The sequence below is a fragment of the Oryctolagus cuniculus genome, chromosome 7, assembly GCF_964237555.1.
Source record: "Oryctolagus cuniculus chromosome 7, mOryCun1.1, whole genome shotgun sequence".
In the NCBI taxonomy this organism is placed as follows: domain Eukaryota; kingdom Metazoa; phylum Chordata; class Mammalia; order Lagomorpha; family Leporidae; genus Oryctolagus; species Oryctolagus cuniculus.
The window spans coordinates 41,526,713-41,544,880 of record NC_091438.1 but is presented as its reverse complement, the minus strand read 5'-3'; the positions used below and the strand labels follow the sequence as shown (position 1 = coordinate 41,544,880).

Below are 18,168 nucleotides of genomic sequence, written 5' to 3'. Positions count from 1 at the left end.
GCACTCTGAGAGGCGTCACATAATGGTTCAAGTAGTGGGGTTCCTGCCATCCACTAGGGAAACTGATTGACTTCTATGCTCACAGGGCTGGTGCCACGGCATAGTAGGCTAAGCCTCTGTCTGCAATGCCAGCATCCCATATGGGTGCCAGTTTGTATTCCAGCTGCTCCTCTTCAGATCCTGCTCTTTGCTCATGCCCTAGAAAAGCAGTGGAAGATGGCCCAAGTGTTTGGGCAGCCGCACCCCTGTGGGAGACCTGGAAGAAGCTCCTGACTCCAGGCTTTGGATCAGCTCAGCTCCAGTTGCTGTGACGAATTGAGAAGTGAACCACCAGATGGAAGAAACAGTCAGGGAAGTGAAGAGGCAACTGACAGAACGGGAAAAAATATTTGCAAATTAGGCAACTGATAAAGGTTTAATAACCAGAATCTACAAAGAGATCAAGAAACTCCAAAATAATAAAACAAACAACCCACTTAAGAGACGGGCCAAGGACCTATTTAAACATTTTTCAAAAGAGGAAATCCAAATGGCCAACAGACACATGAAAAAATGTTTAGGATCACTAGCCATTAGGGAAATGTAACTCAAAACCACAATGAGGTTTCACCTCACCCCGGTTGGAATGGCTCACATTCAGAAATCTACCAACAACAGATGCTGGAGAGGATGTGGGGAAAAATGGACACTAATCCACTGTTGGTGGAAATGAAAACTGGTAAATCCACTATGGAAGACAGTTTGGAGATTCCTCAGAAACCTGAATATAGCCCTACCACATGACCCAGCCATCCCACTCCTTGGAATTTACCCAAAGGAAATTAAGTTGGCAAATAAAAGAGCTGTCTGCACCTTAATGTTTATTGCAGCTCAATTCACAATAGCTAAGACCTGGAATCAACCTAAATGCCCATCAACAGACTGGATAAAGAAATTATAGGATATGTACTCTATAGAATACTATACAGCAGTCAAAAAAATGAAATCTGGTCATTCGCAACAAAATGAAGAAATCTGGAAAACATCATGCTGAGTGAAATAAGCCATCCCACAGGGACAAATATTTTATGTTCTCCCTGAGCTGTGACAACTAACTGAGTACCTAAAAGGAAATCTGTTGAAGCGAAATGGACACTACGAGAAACAATGTCTTGATCAGCCCTTGTCCTGACTATTGAGGAACAACTTACTATTTTATTCCTTTTAGTATTTTTTGTTCTACTTAATACCATTGGTTGAAATCTTTAATTAACACACAATTATTCTTAGGCATTTAAATTTAACTGAAAAGTGATCCCTGTTAAATATAAGAGTGGGAGTAAGAGAGGAAGGAGATGTACAGTTTGGCACATGCTCTCTCGGACTTACCCCTAATGGTATATCTAGAAATATGCCAGGGGATTCCAATTCAATCCCATCAAGGTGGCATGTACTAATCCTATCTTTCTTGATATAATTAAAAAGGAGAGAATGATCCTACATGGGAAGCAAGATATGCAGCAGACTTGTAGAATGGCAAATGCTCTATACAGCACTCTGGACTCAGAATCAGCCCTTAAGTCATTCGGATCTGGCTAAAAAGCCCATGAGAGTTTCTCAGGCATGGAAAGCCAAGACACTGTGGCAAAAAAAAAAAAATGACCTAAATGAAAGATTTCTGTGAGATCCCAGTGGAAAGAAAGAGCCATCTTAAGGGAGGAGAGATCTTCCATTTTGACTATGGCTTTGTCTAAATAAGATCAGAGTTTGTGAACTCAACAGGCTTCCATAGCCTTGGCAGCTCATGACAAGAGCCTCGGGTGATTTCTGATGCCATAAGCAAGAGTGTCAATTGTTAAATCAACAACAGCAGTCACTGTGCACTTAACTCCCCATGTAGGATCTCTGTCCTTAATGTGTTGTACAAGGTGAATTAACGGTAAAACTACTACTCGAATAGTACTCTATACTTTGTGTGTCTGTTTGGGTGCAGTCTGTTGAAATCTTTACTTAGTATATACTAAGTTGATCTTCTGTATATAAAGATAATTCAAGATGAATCTTGATGAAGAATGGGATGGGAGAGGGAGTGGGAGATGGGATGGTTGTGCGTGGGAGGGAGGTTATGGGGGGGAAAGCCACTATAATTCAAAAGTTGTACTTTGGAAATTTATATTTATTAAATAAAAGTTAAAAAATATGAATGAGGATAAACATATGAACACCAATGGCATGACCTTGATTAACTTAATGGACATTGTAAGTAAAAATGGAGATAAGAATGGACATTGAGAAAAAGCCAGGAAGGTGGGATTGTATTTATAGCCAAGAGCAGGAGATGAGTAGAACTAACAAACAAATCCAAGAACAACAAAAAAATTCATGCTCTTGGATTCAGCATGACTTACCTCCAATTATTGTAGGCACATGGAAAGTGAAAAATCAGATATAAGATCTCTCTGTCTTGTCTGTCCCTCTTAGATCTTAGTAGATAAGCTATGTCGTTCCTCTTATAAGAGGAAGAGACGAGGGACTGATGCAAGTAGGGTACCCGCCAAATGATGCTATCTATCATAGAGCAGGAACATGGTACCAGGGCAGTCCCTGACTCTGAAGAGGGAGGAAGTGTTGCAGAGGATTCAGTTTTAAACCAGAACACTGCCAGTGTTGATCAAGCAGCAGCTCTGAATGGCAAACAGAGTTCTTTCTGGCAGAGTTGCATGCACAGTGCCAGATTTGATGAGCTGGTACCCTCCCAAGGAGAGGGCAAGAGCCACAAAGGACCAGAAAATTACAAGAACATTAAAAGAACTCCAGATAAGAGAGTACTGTCCCTACCATTAGAAAAAGGAGGGATATTACACAGGACAGAGGAACCTAGTACCACAAGTGTACATTGTGACTTATCTTCTCTCCTACCGTTGGATGAGAAAATTGGCAGAGTTACAGATGTTTTCTGAGAGGAGGGAATGGGATGGAAAAGATTTTATTCATTAAAATCCCAAAGAGGCTGAGGAAGGCAGCCCAGTGAGCAGAAGGCATGAGACAAATCTTTGGGGGTAGAGAGGGCCCCTGACACTGTGGAAGGACCACTTTTCAGAAGTTGGCTGTGAGAGGAGACAGGTGGCAGTGGAGTGCAAACAAGACCAAAGAGGCCACCCCGTTTAATTCCCCCTCAGACAACTTCCAGCTGCTGGTGAAGGTATGAAGCTAATGAGGTGATCAGCTTGTGTGGATTGCACAGCATGCAAACAAGGAAGACCCAAAACACCAGGCAGGATTTGCTAACGGAGAAGGTACATGGAAGAGACCAGGAAGGTCTATAATTAAAAAACACCCAAAAAAGAAGATGGTTTTGGTCATCCTGGGCTATGAATGTGAAATTCAGAACAAGCTTAATCAAGTGTCTGAGTTACACAGAGATGAACATTGCAGAAGATGCCGGACCAGATGGCCTCCCTATCCTTGGAGTTGTTCAATGACAAGGGTGCTGTTAATCAGTGTACGTGGAGGGATTTCTGTGCCTGGTAGAAGCTCAAAAGGTCCCAGCCTTCTGTAATACCATGGATCAGCCGAGCTTTCAGCAGGGCTGAGCTGTCCCTCCTCCCTTCAGTCATTTCCACTTCTCCCCGCATGACGGAAGCCCCAGTTAGAGTTCTCCATTCTGAGTCATAAATGGGAATCGAATCAGCAGATTCCAGAACATCCTAAAACAACAACTTCTCTGTCTCCTCACGCATCCCCTATGACTCTGATTAGCAAACATCTCCCCTGGCCTTGTTTTCCTGCTTTAAATTTCAGTCTGCAGAAGAAAAGCCAGTTTGTGTCTCAGACACTAGACCATAGAATCTGGATCAGCTCATTCCGACTATTACATGCTCTCCAGTTCTGAACACTCCCCATAGACCAAGTCTTGTCTCGGGTATTTGGGCTGCACAGAGAGGGTGAGAATAGATGAGAAAGAAGGCAAGGATCTTTTCCTATTTGTCAAAGTCAACAAAGTAGCTTATAAAATTCAAATTCATAGTCACCAGGGAGATAAAAATTAAATAAAATATCATTCTCATATATCAAATTGACAACCAGGTTATTGGTATGGCTGTGTAAAAATGGGCCCTCTCATGGACTGTTTGGTGGGAATGCAGGCATGAGAGTGGCATTGGACAGGATATGCCATAAATGTACAATGTTTATATGTTGTAAATGTACAATGCCCTTTGATCTTAAAATGCTTCTTCTAGGGATGTATTTTAACAGATGCAAAGCCATATACATGTTCAAAGAAACAAGTTGATGGATGTAACAGCTGAAACTGCTGCTGGCCTACCCAACATTAATTCTCTTTGTATCAGTCAGTTTTTCTTCACCATAGTAAAAACTCCCTTTGCAAAGAGACAAGATTTATGGAGATCACAGCTTTGTTGTTTCAAAGTTGAAGACTGGGCAGCTCCATTGGTTTTGCTTCTGATGAGAGTAGTAATGGTAGAGCATAGAATGTAGGCAGAAATATCAGCCAGGAAGCAGGCTCAGACTCAGGCTTTTATAAGCAACCCTCTCTTGACAACTGCTTTCCAAGGACACACCCTCAGTGACCAAAGGACCTCCCACTAGGCCCACCTGCTACATACCATAATTGGATTAAGTTTCTACTTTCTTCATCCCATTCATTTGTGACAATGTGGCATGACTTTGATAGCCATATTGTATTCAAACCATAACCCACACCCTTCTCAACTATGAGGGTACTTCCAAAAAGCTCACAGAAAAATGGAATTAAAAAATAAGAAATCTTGAAAGTCATGCATAATTTTTTCATAGTATGTATTTTCTGTGAACTTCTTGAAGGCCCTTATAGTGGTGTGCCTAAATAAAGGGCCAATGAAACGCAAACCAAACTACTGGATGAGGGGCTGGCACAGTGGTGTAGCAGGTAAAGCTGCTGCCTGCAGTGCTGGCATCCCATATGGGCACCGGTTCTAGTCCCAGCTGCTCCACTCCTGATCCAGCTCTCTGCTATGGCCTGGGAAAGCATAAGATGACCCAAGTCCTTGGGCCCCTCCATCCGCATGGGAGACCTGGAAGAAGCTCCTGGCTCCTGGCTTCAGATTGGTGCAGCTCTGGCTGTTGTGGCCAACTGGGAGGTGAACCAGTGGATGGAAGACCCCTTTCTCTTTCTGCCTCTCCTCTCTCCTTGTAACTCTGACTTTCAAATAAGTAAATAAATCTTAAAAAAATACTGGATGAGGTTTGAGAGAAAACTCTCTATGTTCCATTCTTGTCTCCTCTCTGGTGTCTGGAGCTTGTTCATTATGGTTGCAGTTCCAGCAGCCATTTTGTGACCTTGTGGAAAGGAGGACCCACTCAGGGCAGAAAAGTTTAAGGAGCCCCGGGACACTGATGTCTCATAGTTTCCACTCCTGCCCTTCACTGCCTTGCTTCAGAGTCTTTTCATGGGAGGGACACAAGAGATAAACAAGGCTGTGCTTTGTTTGGGTCACCACGATTAGGTCTATGTTACCAGTAGCCAAGGGCATTTCTGATACACATGTTTGTCATAACATTGGTTTTAAAATACAGAAATGATGTAAACAGTCTGAATGTCCATAGCTTCCACCTTCTAGAGCTTTTCCAGATCCGTTTCCAGCTGCGGTACACAAGAATCCTCACATCAAACCTCTCTTTCTTTAAAAGAAACTTGAACTTGGCCACACTTCAGCACATTCCTCTCAAGCTGCTGGGGAACCACATTTTTTTTTTTTTTTGACAGGCAGAGTGGACAGTGAGAGAGAGAGACAGAGAGAAAGGTCTTCCTTTTGCCGTTGGTTCACCCTCCAGTGGCCGCCGCGGCCGGTGTGCTGCGGCTGGCGCACCGCGCTGATCCAAAGGCAGGAGCCAGGTGCTTCTCCTGGTCTCCCATGGGGTGCAGGGCCCAAGCACTTGGGCCATCCTCCACTGCACTCCCTGGCCACAGCAGAGAGCTGGCCTGGAAGAGGGGCAACCGGGACAGAATCTGGCGCCCCAACCAGGACTAGAACCCGGTGTGTCGGCGCCGCAAGGAAGAGGATTAGCCTAGGGAGCTGCGGCGCCGGCTGGGAACCACATTTGTAATGTAAATATTTTTGAACTTCAGAAAAAGAAAATAAAAAGTAAATAAGAATCAATAATTATAAACTGTATATAAAACCCCAGATTATATCAACAAAAACAGGGATGTTGCAGGGTGAGGGGGAGGAGAGCAAGATTGGAGCAAGAGTGAGTGAGTTTGGTGGGGGGAGAGAGAGAAAGAGAGAGAGAGAAAGAGAGGGAGAGGATGAGAAACTTGCTTAATTCTCATGCAGCAGGGAAAAGTAGATAACACTTTTTCACAGCATTGCTGATTACAGGAAAAATAGGTCTAAACTTTTTAAAGAATTTATAGGAAACAACCAATAAAATTGAAAATAAGATATTTAGCTTCAAAATCATTAGAGGTCAGAGAAGAAAGTTAGCATTCTGCAAACTTTTTGTCAGGGCTGTGAAAAATAAGTGAAAAGATTTTAAGCAGGCAATCTCATCATATGTTTACAGTTAATTTGCAAATTGAATATTTTAAAGCAGACACAAAAAGATCATACTTTAAAGGTGTGATATATCCCGGGGCCAGCACTGTGGCATAGTGGGTAAAGCCGCTGCCTGCAGTGCCGCTGTCCCATACGGGTGCTGGTTTGTATCTCGGCTGTCCCACTTCCGATCCAGCTCTCTGCTATGGTCTGGGAAATCAGCAGAAGGTGGCCCAAGTCCTTGGGCCCCTGCACCTGTGTGGAGACCCAGACGAAGCTCCTGGCTTCTGGCTTTGGTTCTGCGCAGCTCCGGCTGTCGCAGCCAGTTGGGGGTGAACCAGTGGATGGAAGACTTTCTCTCTCTCTCTGTTTCTCCTTCTCTCTCCTTGTAACTCTGACTTTCAAATAAATAAATAAATCTTTAAAAAATATGAATAGACATCTTTTCATCACAGAGAAAGGAACGAGATACTGAAAGGCAAACCCATGTCCACTGTGCTTCCTTTGCATGCAAATCCTTCAAGGACATGAGAATGTGAAAAAACTCTCAATGTAGATTCTAAGCAGATAAAGCCCTAATGATTTCATTTTTATATAGAGAGCAAGCACATGATAACACTAGACAACAATATGGAAGTATGTGAAAATAATTATAATAAAATAAAACATTAAAAAGATAAAGAACTTTAAAATCATTCAGGAGGGAAGGGGTGGTGGGCGGGGCAGAGGAAGAGGCCATCTCTACACCTCAGTCGCCGGGCAGAAATGGACTCCTTGGGCGGCGGCTGCTCGTTCCCCATCCAGATCCTGGCGCTCAGAGCCAGCCTCCTTCTAGGTGAGCACTGGGTGTGGTGGGAGGCTGAGGCTGCCGCGCGCAGGCAGGCGGGCAGCTGGGCTTTCATGGAATCACCTTCCTGGTTCCTTGAGCGCCGAGAAAGTTGACAGCGAGGAAAACAGGGCTGGCCTTTCTGTGTTGGCTCCAAGTGACCAGCAAACAGCCCAGGAAAATCAGCCGCAAACCCCTACTGCAGAGGACTGTTATTTGCAGCTGTGATCCTGAGAGCAGCGTCTGGGTCTGTGGTTTCCTGCTGCGTTGGCACTAACCAGCTCACAGTCTCTGGCTCCAGGCAGGACAACACTAGGCTCTCATCCACTTTATGTGCTGCTTCCCAGCTGCTTCCAAGCACTCGATGGCAGGCTGCAGGCTGTGGATACTGCCTGGTGAGAACTCTGACTTTATGTCCTGGCCCCTGCCTTTGCAAAAGCCCTTTACGGATGTGAAGAGGAGCTGAGTTCTGCAGTCAGACCCACTGGGTCTCAACTCTTGCTCCACCACATGCTGTCCCTCAGATCTTGGGCAAATTGGGTACGTGTGGGGACGCACTGTTCCTTTCTGAGCCTTGTTTTCCTCAGCTGTAAAATGGCTAGACTGATACCTCACTCAAGGTGTTGTTTGGGAGCCCGGATGAAACTGCATACCGACCACTCTCTGACACAGGGGCACAGGTGATTTTTGTGTTTGGTGGTCAACTTTTTTGCTGAAAAATTTACAGATAAAAAGAAAAAGGGACACCATTTCCCTGGTTCGTGATTAAACAGTGTCATATGATTCAATTGTTCCGTAATGAATCTTCCTGCAGCAAGCGAGTTGTGGCAACAGAAAGTGTGTACTTTCATAGTGGTTTCAAGTGGTTCCCCTTGCTAACCAATAAAGGAGATACTGCTGCTATTGTTGGTACTGAGCAAAGGATGAACAGATGGAGCAGATAAACAAACATCAGAGATAGTCATCCTCACAGGTAATCAAACAGGCAAATTAAGAAAATGGAGGGCCGGCCCGCGGCTCACTAGGCTAATCCTCTGACCTGCGGCGCCGGCACCCCGCCTGGCATTCTAGTCCCGGTCGGGGTGCCCCGGTTGCCCCTCTTCCAGTCCAGCTCTCTGCTGTGGCCCGGGAGTGCAGTGGAGGATGGCCCAAGTGCTTGGGCCCTGCACCCCATGGGAGACCAGGATTAATACCTGGCTCCTGGCTTGGGGTCGGTGCAGTGCGCCGGCCCTAGCGGCCCACTTGGTGGGTGAACCAATGGAAAAAGGAAGACCTTTCTGTCTCTCTCACTGTCTAACTGCCTGTCAAAAAAAAAAAAAAATAAAAAAAAGGAAAAGAAAATGGGAGATGATATTTTGCCTATCAAATTAGCATTTTTATGAGACTATTCGGGATGGCAGTGGAGCAGTGCTCGAGGTATCCTCCCGTATTACAGCGAGTTTCTTAAATGGGTAAAAGCTTCCTGGTGGTCTGTTTGCAGTGTTGGGAATATTTAAACGTTCAAAATGTTTTCATCTTTCAACATGAGACTTCCACTTCTGAGGTTTAACCCCAAAGGAAGAACCTTCTGCAGAGCATGAAGCAATTGATTCTGGGCTAGTTATCCTAATGAAGAAAGAGGAACTCAGGGCAAAATACGTATGGTCAAGGCACCACAGTAAGCTGGTGACAGTGACTGCTATAGGCAAGCAAAGCTGGCTGGATGACTGAGGGGTTCTGATCAGCTGAGGAGATGAAATACTGGGGGCCAGGGTTGTGGAGCAGAGGGTAAAGCCACTGCTTCTGATGCTAGCACCCCAGGTTCAAGTCCTGGCTGTTCTGCTTCTGACCCAGCTCCCTGACAATGCACCCAGGAAAGCAGCAGAAGATGGCCCAAGTGCTTGAGCCCCTGCCACCCACATGGGACACTCAGATCGAGTTCCAGGCTCCTAGCTTTAGCCTGGTCCAGCCCTGGCTCCTGTGGCCATTTGCGGAGTGAACCAGCAGATAAAATCTGTCTCTCTCTCTCCCTGCCTTTCAAATAAATAAATAAATAAATAAACTTTTTTTAAAAAAGTATTTGGTAAGAAGAAAAGACAGAAAAAAAACCCACACAAGCTGAGCACCTGCTGTACACAAGCGCTACACTGGGGATGTTGAATGTCGATCTGGTTTCAGCCTCCAGCACCGATGTTCCCTGTGAAGTAGAGAAGGAAGGGCCGGAAGGGCCACACAATGGGAGAAGCAGGTCCCAGGACCTGAACTGGGGATCTGGCCTTTTACATACACCCTCTTCAGCAGATGGCATTGTTGTTACTTAGCATTTGAGGAAACCAGGACTTCTGAGAGCCCAATTAACTTGCCTGCCGTTATAGAACAACTAAGTACCACAGGAGGATTCCCAGCCCTGCCAAGTCCATGTTTTGGCTCCGTAGGTTCTGGCTGTGAAGCCGGAGTGTTCTAGACTCCTCATTGTCCTCAGCTGTCCCGATCCTGCCCTCACGCACTCCCAAGCCCAGAGCTCTGCCCCTGTTAGTTCAGGGGACATCTGCTGTTAAAAAGAAATGACTCTTCCCCGGGGCAGACTAGGCCAGTGACATTTCTCCATAGGGACACAGCTGCTTCCTTAGTCTCACCTTCCCTTTCCTTTTTCTACTGAACTAATGTATTCTTTTCCTGTTTGGGTCCAGAATCTGTTGGATCAGTGATGAGCTGAGAGAGTTTTTCTCCCTGTGTGCTCCAGAGCGCGTGGCTACGCTCAGAGAACTGTGTGGGTGGCACGGTGAGGGGTGCACAGGAAGCTACCTCTGCCTCCAGTAGCTCTCTTGTTGTGTGCTGCTGGTTACCCAACAACCGTGGAGGGCCGGAAGTCCCCGGGGAAGGATCTGCAGCTCACCCAGGTGGGCATCAGCCTTGCATGAACACTGAGCAAACACAGAACCGCTGTACCTGCTCCGCACAGACTCCCACGTGACAGGAAAGGGCAGGGAGGTGCTGGGTCCCAGCGTCCCTATCCACAATGTCCTTTCCATTCCTTGAATGTTGACCAAATAAAGCCCTTATCTTGTAAATGCATGGATTAAAGCAGTTTCAGGCAGTGCTAAGCTTATGAGTTAACTCACTTTTATTAATAACTGAAGTTGACAGAATTTGTGACCTGTTGTCCTTTCTTTTCTTTATTTTTCAAAAATTATTTACTGATTTGAAAGGAAGAGTTACAGAGAGGAAGACACACACACATACAGAGAGAGAGAGAGAGAGAGAGAGAGGGAGAGAGAGAGAGAAAGAGAGAGAGAGAGAATCTTCCATCCATTGGTTTACTCCCCAAATGCCCACAACAGCTGGGACTGGGCCAGGCCAAGGTCAGGAGCCTGGAGCTCCATCCAGGTCTCCCATGAGGGTGGAAGGGACCCAAGTACCTGATCCATCATCTACTGCTTCAGCATTCGCAGGAACAGGGACATCACTCCCAGGCACTTCAACATGGGAAGCCAGTGTCCCAAGAGGCATCCTAACCCCCAGGCCACAATGCCTACCTTTGTTGTTGTTGTTTTTTTTTTTCATGTAGAAATTAAACATTGAAAGAAAATAGTATCATATTTAATCTGAATTTCCCAAAAATTTGCAAGGGAAAATTTTTTAGGAATCTGTATTTGCATGTGCCCTCTGGCAAGGCAGGGCTGAGGGGGAGATACACGGCTGTGTTTGAACTGCTTCTCCCCAGCCTCTCAGCTGCTGTGGGACGTGGTCCTTTTCCCATATATTTAGTAGGTTCCAGAACCGCAGCTGGAAGAGAATTGCAAACCAGGAATTCTGGATCCTGTAGGGATGTGGTTTCACCTTCTCTATAACTTTTGTTGTAAATCAGAAGTTCCTCCCCTGTATCAGTAAGAAATCTTTTTTTTGTAGCCTGTGAGAATAGCTTAGTAAATTCTTTTGGGGGAGAGAGAGAAAAAGAGAGAGAGACAGAGAGAATGAGCGAGAGAGAGAGAGAGAGAGAGAGAGAGGACTCAGATATGCTCTGCCCCATACAAATACACAGATCCTAAGTTCACTGCTATGTGAACTTGACACTTTCTTGATACAGTTGGTCTCTGGAAATTCCCTCATTCCTAGGATTTGCTGGATTCTGACCAGGTACCTTCTCTTTACTATTTTAGATTTCTGTTCAAAAATCAAATGCTTTAGGGAAAAGCAAGCCAGTTCCTTTTCTAAAATATTTGCCAGAAAGAGATAAAATAAAAATCTCCGACTCATTCTGCCATAACACAATGATGATCTAGTGTTAGCAATATTTCAGAACCCTCCCTTGAAAGGCCAAGTATCCAAAAAGGAGAAATTACAAAGCAGGAAACAGCCATGAGGCAAAGGACATTAAAATATTATTTGCTTAATCTTACAGAATTTTTTTGATGAAATGAATGATTTTTCTTTTTTAAAAAATTAATTTATTTTTTAAGGAATACAAATTTCATATGTATAACTTTAGCAATATAGTTATTCTTTCCACCATATCTGCCCTCCCATCAAGTGAATATTTTTTTTAGGAAAATACAATTTAATAATAATAACTATAGGGAGCTGGCGCCGTGGCTCACTTGGTTAATCCTCTGCCTTGTGGTGCTGGCATCCAATATGGGTGCCGGGTTCTAGTCCCGGTTGCTTCTCTCCCAGTCCAGCTTTCTGCTGTGGCCCGGGAGGGCAGTGCTTGGGCCCTGCACCCGCATGGGAGGCCAGGAGAAAGAAGCACCTGGCTCCTGCTTCGGATTGGTGCAGCACCAGCCGTAGCGGCCATTTGTGGGGTGAATCAATAGAAGGAAGACCTTTCTCTCTGTCTCTCTCTCTATCTAACTCTACCTGTCAAATAAAATAATAATAATAATAATAATAATAATAACTACAGGAGAGAAAGAAAATAAAAACAAATAAACTACCTTATTAAAAAATATTAAATTTCTGGGGCCAGCATTGTGGCATAGTGGGGTAAGCCATTGCCTGTGACACCAGTATAATGGATGAGCCCTCATTCAAGTCCTAGCTGCTCCACTTCTGATCCATCTCCCTACTAAGGAACCTGGGAAAGCAATGGAAGCTGGCCAAAGTGCTTGGACCCCTGTCACATGAGAGACTTGGATGAAGCTTCTGGCTTTGGTTTGGTCTGGCCTGGCCATGACGGCTATTTGGGGAGTGAACCAGTGGATGGACAATCTGTGTTTCTCCCTCTTTCTCTAAAATTCTGTCTTTCAACTAAATAAATGAATGTTAAAAAAGATTCAATTGCCAAAAAGCTACTCCTCAGAAAATAACTCATAATTTCACAAATTAATTACAACTGATGTTTGGAGAACAGATAGGTACAGCTTCATCACTATAATTTAACAGTGTTAGACATACTCAGTAATCTAGTTATAGCAGGAAAAGAAATGAGGTATAAATATTTCAAAAGAGAGTTTTATATTATCATTATTTATAGATTATTTAATTTTTTACTTGAAAAGTGAAAAAGAATTCATAGGAAAATTATAAAAAATGATAAAAGAACTCAGGAAAGGAGTTGGGTAAAAGCTTAATAGAGATAGATTTATTACTAGTAATCAGAAAGATGTTTTGGCATTAGGAACAGAAAATGTCTAAGAATTAATACAACAGGAAATGTGTAAAAGGAATGTGATGAAAAATATTAAATGAGTCCAAAGAATACAAAATAATTCCTGGACATAAAAAGTGCATAATATGTTCTCCAACAGGAAAATTAAATTGTATAGAAATCAGTTCTCTTGAATTTACTCTATAAAATAACTACAATAATAATAAAAAATACCAACAGGGTTTAGAAAAAGAAACTTAGGTAAGCATATTCTTCATGTGGAAAAATGAGGAAAGAACATTTCACACTACCCTGAAAAAAAAATAATCAGGAGACCAATCCTTTCAGATAGAAAAATACACATCATGAAAATTCAGTTATAGCAGTAGGGGTAACAGTGCATGAACAGACATAGACAGTACAAGAAATGGTTTTGAGACAATTAGCTAGCCATTAGGGGAAAAAGTTGGATTCATACCACACACCTCAGATCAAAATAGATTCTACAGTAAGTGAAATTTAAAATAATTGAGAGCCTCAATAGCAGAATTGAACAGATGGAAGAAAGAATTGAAGATAACCATGTGATGGAATCATAACTGGTAGAGAAAGTGGGTAGACTGGTAATGAGTCCTTTATAGGACTTTTTCATTGAGAGAAATCCAACTTAATATTAGGAAAAAAGAGAGTGAGGGTAATGGACATATCCCTCAGTCCCTGGAGAAGCCTAAGCAGAGGACCATGAGGGAATCACCCTGAAATAATTCTTACTCAATAGTTTTACAAATAATCCAATACGAGTTCGGAGTGAGTGTTTTCAAGTTGTAAAAAACATTACATTTCTCTAGGTAGTGGAAGACAATGAAGAAGATTTCACAAAGCTGTTTAAATGGAGAAAGATACCAAGAGTTTGCTGAGGGCAAAGCTAGGACCACTCATACAGAGGAAAAGTAATCCAAATTATAAATTCCGTGTATCTAGTTATGAGCTTTGAAGTACAGTTGTGATTCCAAAAGATTGAAGACAGATCTTTCAAAATAGTTCAGTAAAACAAAACAAAACAAAAGGAATGAAGAAACTTTTGAGAATTATGGGGTGTTATTAAGTGAGCAAATATTCGCATGATGGGTGTTCTAGTAGAACAGAAGGGAAAAGGCATAGAAAACTGTTCAAACTTTTCAAATCTTGGGAAAGACATGGATATCCAAGTCCAGCAAGTCCAAAGGACGCATAACAGATCTGACCTAAAAAGATCCTCTGTGAGCATATTATAGTCACACTGTCAACCAAAACAAAACAAGAATAGAGAATTTTATTAACATCCATAGGAAACTGTCAAGTCACTTGGTGAGGAAATATCCATGAAATTGATGGAAAACTGCTTAGGTCAAACCTTAAAATCCAGGAGAGAATGGCATGAGGTACTCAAAATCCTCAAGGAAATAAGATTGCTCTCCCAGAATATTATAGCCTGTAAAGCTATCTTTCAGAAGCGAAGGAGAATGATAAGCAAAAACCAGAGGAATTTATTGCCACCAGAGTGGCCCTACTGGAAATAGTTAGGAGAATCCTACATTAGCAATGAAATGATCACCCTTAGGAAAAAACGCTGAAGTACAAATCTCAACAGTAGAGCAGTCACTCAAAAGACAAAGATAAGGAAAGTTTAATACTTTGTATTTCATTTTTACTTTTCTATGGATTTTATTTGCTGTATATTGTTAAGAGTTTTTCATCTATATTAGTTAGGACTATAGTTATGTAATTTTTTGCTTGTACTCAGGATTTGAAAAAAACGTTTTATTTCAGAGCAGTTTTAAATTTACAAAACAAAAATCGTGAGGTGGTAATATACAGTTCCCATAAATCCCTCACCCTACTTCCCCTGTTATTAACATCTCATATTAGTAACATTTATCACAATTTAAGAAATAAAAAGTAAAATAAATAGGGGAAGCTGGATGAGGTTCATTACTGATACTTATGGTTATGTTGCTCTCTTAAAATAAATTATAAATCATTTGGTTCTTGTGATTTTCTGTTTTTCAAAAATTTTTATTTATTTGTTTCCATTTTATTTGAAAAGCAGGGAGACATAGACACACACACACACACAGATGTCTCATCAACTGGTTTACTCCCCAAATGGCCACATCAGTCAGATCAGATGTAACAGGTCTGTTACATCCCAGACCTGGGCACATAGAAGCTATAAGGAGGTGGAAGATGAGAGAGCCCTCTCCTTCTGCCTTGGGCCTTGCTCAGAGGTACTGCGCCTGTCTTTTTAGCACTCTGATATAGCTTTGCACTCTCCCTGCCTCCTATTCTCAAACAGATCTTCCCGACCACAGGTATACTGCTTTTGGTTTCTGTTTTCTCTCTAGTTTATGGACAACTCTTTGGCCCACTAATGTTTTGTATTTCCTCTGTGGAGGATGGCCCATGCTGGCACTTGAATGTATGTGTATTCCTCCACTGCCAAATAAACTTTGTTTCCATTTGCACTGTGAATTGTTTCCAATTCACTGTCCACATCACCCTGGTTGTACAATCCTTTCTAGGAGCCTGACTCAAAAGTTTCCAAAAAATCTTATTAAACTATTTCTCCAGAACCAAACAACAGATGCATGTAAAGCAAGGCTTTGTTTGACTCAATCATATGGAAGCAGTCCAGTGACTATTGTCTGGGACAGATAGGAGCTGGGGGACGAGTGACAGGGGGCCATAACTGCATTTCTGTGAAGAGAGCTTGGATTTCCAAGACCTATGAATTCCCATGTGTTGGACCTTGAGGGTAGATCTGGGAGAGCCTGCTGGACCTTGAAGATCAGGGGGCCTGTGATAACTACATAGGTGGCCCAGCCAGGCTCCAACACAGGAGGTTTCGAGGGTCACTGCTGGGGGAGACTGGAGTCTCTCTTGTCCATAATGGTTGTGTCATGTGGGCATGAGAAAGTGCTGTATCACTGTGTGTTTGCTGATGGCAAGAGACCCTCGTAAGTTGCCTTAACTACTGAGAACAAATGAACCCATGAGTACGCAATTGAAAAGAAAACACATCGGGGTGGGCACTTGGTACAGCGGTTCAATCACCAGGTGGGATGCTTGTGCCCTTTACTAGGGAGTCTGGGTTCAAGTCCCAGCCCTGCTCTGGATTCCAGTTTCCTTTTAATGTGCACCCTGGGAGGTAGAAGGTAAGGGCTCAAGTAGTTGGGTCCCTGCCACCCACATGGGAGGCTTTGGTTGAAGTCCCAGCTCCTGGCTTTGGCTCCAGTGAGGGGCTACTGTAGGCATTTGGGGAGTGAACCAGTGGATGGGAGCTCTCTGTCTGCCTCTCAAATAACAATAAAAAAAGTTTAAAAAAGATATGAACCTACAGTACCATATCTTATTTATTTATTTATTTATTTATTTATTTTTGACAGGCAGAGTGGACAGTGAGAGAGAGAGACAGAGAGAAAGGTCTTCCTTTGCCCTTGGTTCACCCTCCAATGGCCGCAGCGCTGCAGCCGGCGCACCACGCTGATCCAATGGCAGGAGCCAGGTGCTTCTCCTGGTCTCCCATGGGGTGCAGGGCCCAAGCACTTGGGCCATCCTCCACTGCACTCCCGGGCCACAGCAGAGAGCCGGCCTGGAAGAGGGGCAACCGGGACAGAATCTGGCGCCCCGACTGGGACTAGAACCCGGTGTGCTGGCGCCGCAAGGTGGAGGATTAGCCTAGTGAGCCACAGCGCCGGCCCAGTACCATATCTTTTAAAAGCTTCTTAAGAGTTCAGCCAGGATTGATGATAGTCAATTTTTCTTTTAGTATCTACAGATTATTTATTTTTAAAGTATAGTTGACAAAAAAAATCATATGTGCTTATTGTACCACATACTTCAACATATGCATACATCGTGCAATGGTTACATCAAGTTAATGTATCAGTCACTTCACATACATAGCAATTTGTCATGAGAACATTAAAGATTCATTCTCTTAACTATTTTCAAGCACACAATGCCTTAATTCTAACTATAATTGTCATTTTATTCTGTTTTCTGTTTGCTGTAGCAAAATAAACCCTGAGTCCAGATAACTTATACAGGATAGAAGTTTATTCAGGTCAGGGTTCTGGGGTGGGAGGCCCGAAAGCATGGCACCAGCATAGTCTTGGTGTCTGGTGAGGGCTTTCTTGCTGCATTGTGATGTGGCAAGGGCATCACACAGCAAGGCAGAACAAGAAGTAGAAGCTTTTAGAATTTATATAAAAGTGATATATGCAGTATGTAGCTTCCTGTGCCTGGCTTATTTCACTTAACATATTTTCCAGGTTCATTCATGTTGAAAGTGTCAGGATTTCCTTATTTTTTCAGGTTGGACAGTATCCTGTTGTATATGTACACCACATTTTCCTTATTCATTTATCCACTGATGGGTTCTTAGGTTAATTTCGTATCTTGTTGTGAATAATTCTTCAATGAACATGGAGGTCCAGATATCTCTTTGACATACTGATATAAATTCCTTTGCATATATTGTAATATTGTATGTAGAGGTGGGATTGTTGGTGATTCTGTTTTTAATTTTTTGAGGAAATGCCATACAATTTTCCATAAAGGCTGTACTAATTTACATTCCTATCAGCAGTACCTGAGTACAAGGTATTGTTTTCTCTGCATCCTTACTATCCTCCATCTTCTTGATGATGGTTTTCATAGTAGGTCCGAGGGTTATCTCCTCATTTTAATTTGCATTTCCCAGATGCTTGATGATTTTGAGCAGTTTTTCATACACCTGTTGGCTGTTTTGGGAAATATCTATTCGGATGCTTTGTTCATTTTAAACTTGAGTTGTTTTCTCACTATGGAGTTGTCTGAGTTCTTTATATATTTTAGATATTAACTGCTTATGAGTTGTTTAGTTTACAAATATTTTCTTTCACCCCAAAGGTTGTGTCTACACTAATGTTGATTGTTCCTTGTTTGTGAAGAAGTTTTTGGTTTGGTATAGTCTCATTTGTTCATTTTTGCTTTTGTTGTCTATGTTTTTGGAATCATATCCAAAAAGTCATTGCCAAGACCAATGCCATCAAATTCTTCTTTTATGTTTTCTTCTAGTAGTTTTGCTATTTCTGGTCTTGTATTTAAGTCTTTAATGTATTTTGAATTGATTTTTATATAAGTTGTAAGATGAAGTATCCTTTTCATTCTTCTGCCTGTAGATATGCAGTTTTCCCAAAAGAATTTATTGAAGATCATTTCATTTAATGAATGTT

General features: G+C 42.7%; 1 protein-coding gene across 5 annotated transcripts in view; it reads left to right on the top strand.

Moving 5' to 3' along the window:
• The first annotated feature begins 7,201 nt into the window (after window positions 1–7,201).
• The window catches only part of LOC103350037 (SLAM family member 9), a 28,766-nt gene continuing 17,799 nt past the window's right edge, over window positions 7,202–18,168 (top strand). For 2 of the 5 annotated variants that reach the window (XM_008264268.4, XM_008264267.4), the window contains exon 1: window positions 7,202–7,353. In XM_008264268.4, coding sequence (XP_008262490.2) covers window positions 7,284–7,353 — 70 coding nt within the window. In that variant the 5' untranslated portion in view covers window positions 7,202–7,283. Of the gene's footprint in view, window positions 7,354–7,519; window positions 7,885–18,168 lie in introns of those variants that run through there. The other 3 variants (XM_070076880.1, XM_070076878.1, XM_070076879.1) reach the window with 3 other exon arrangements.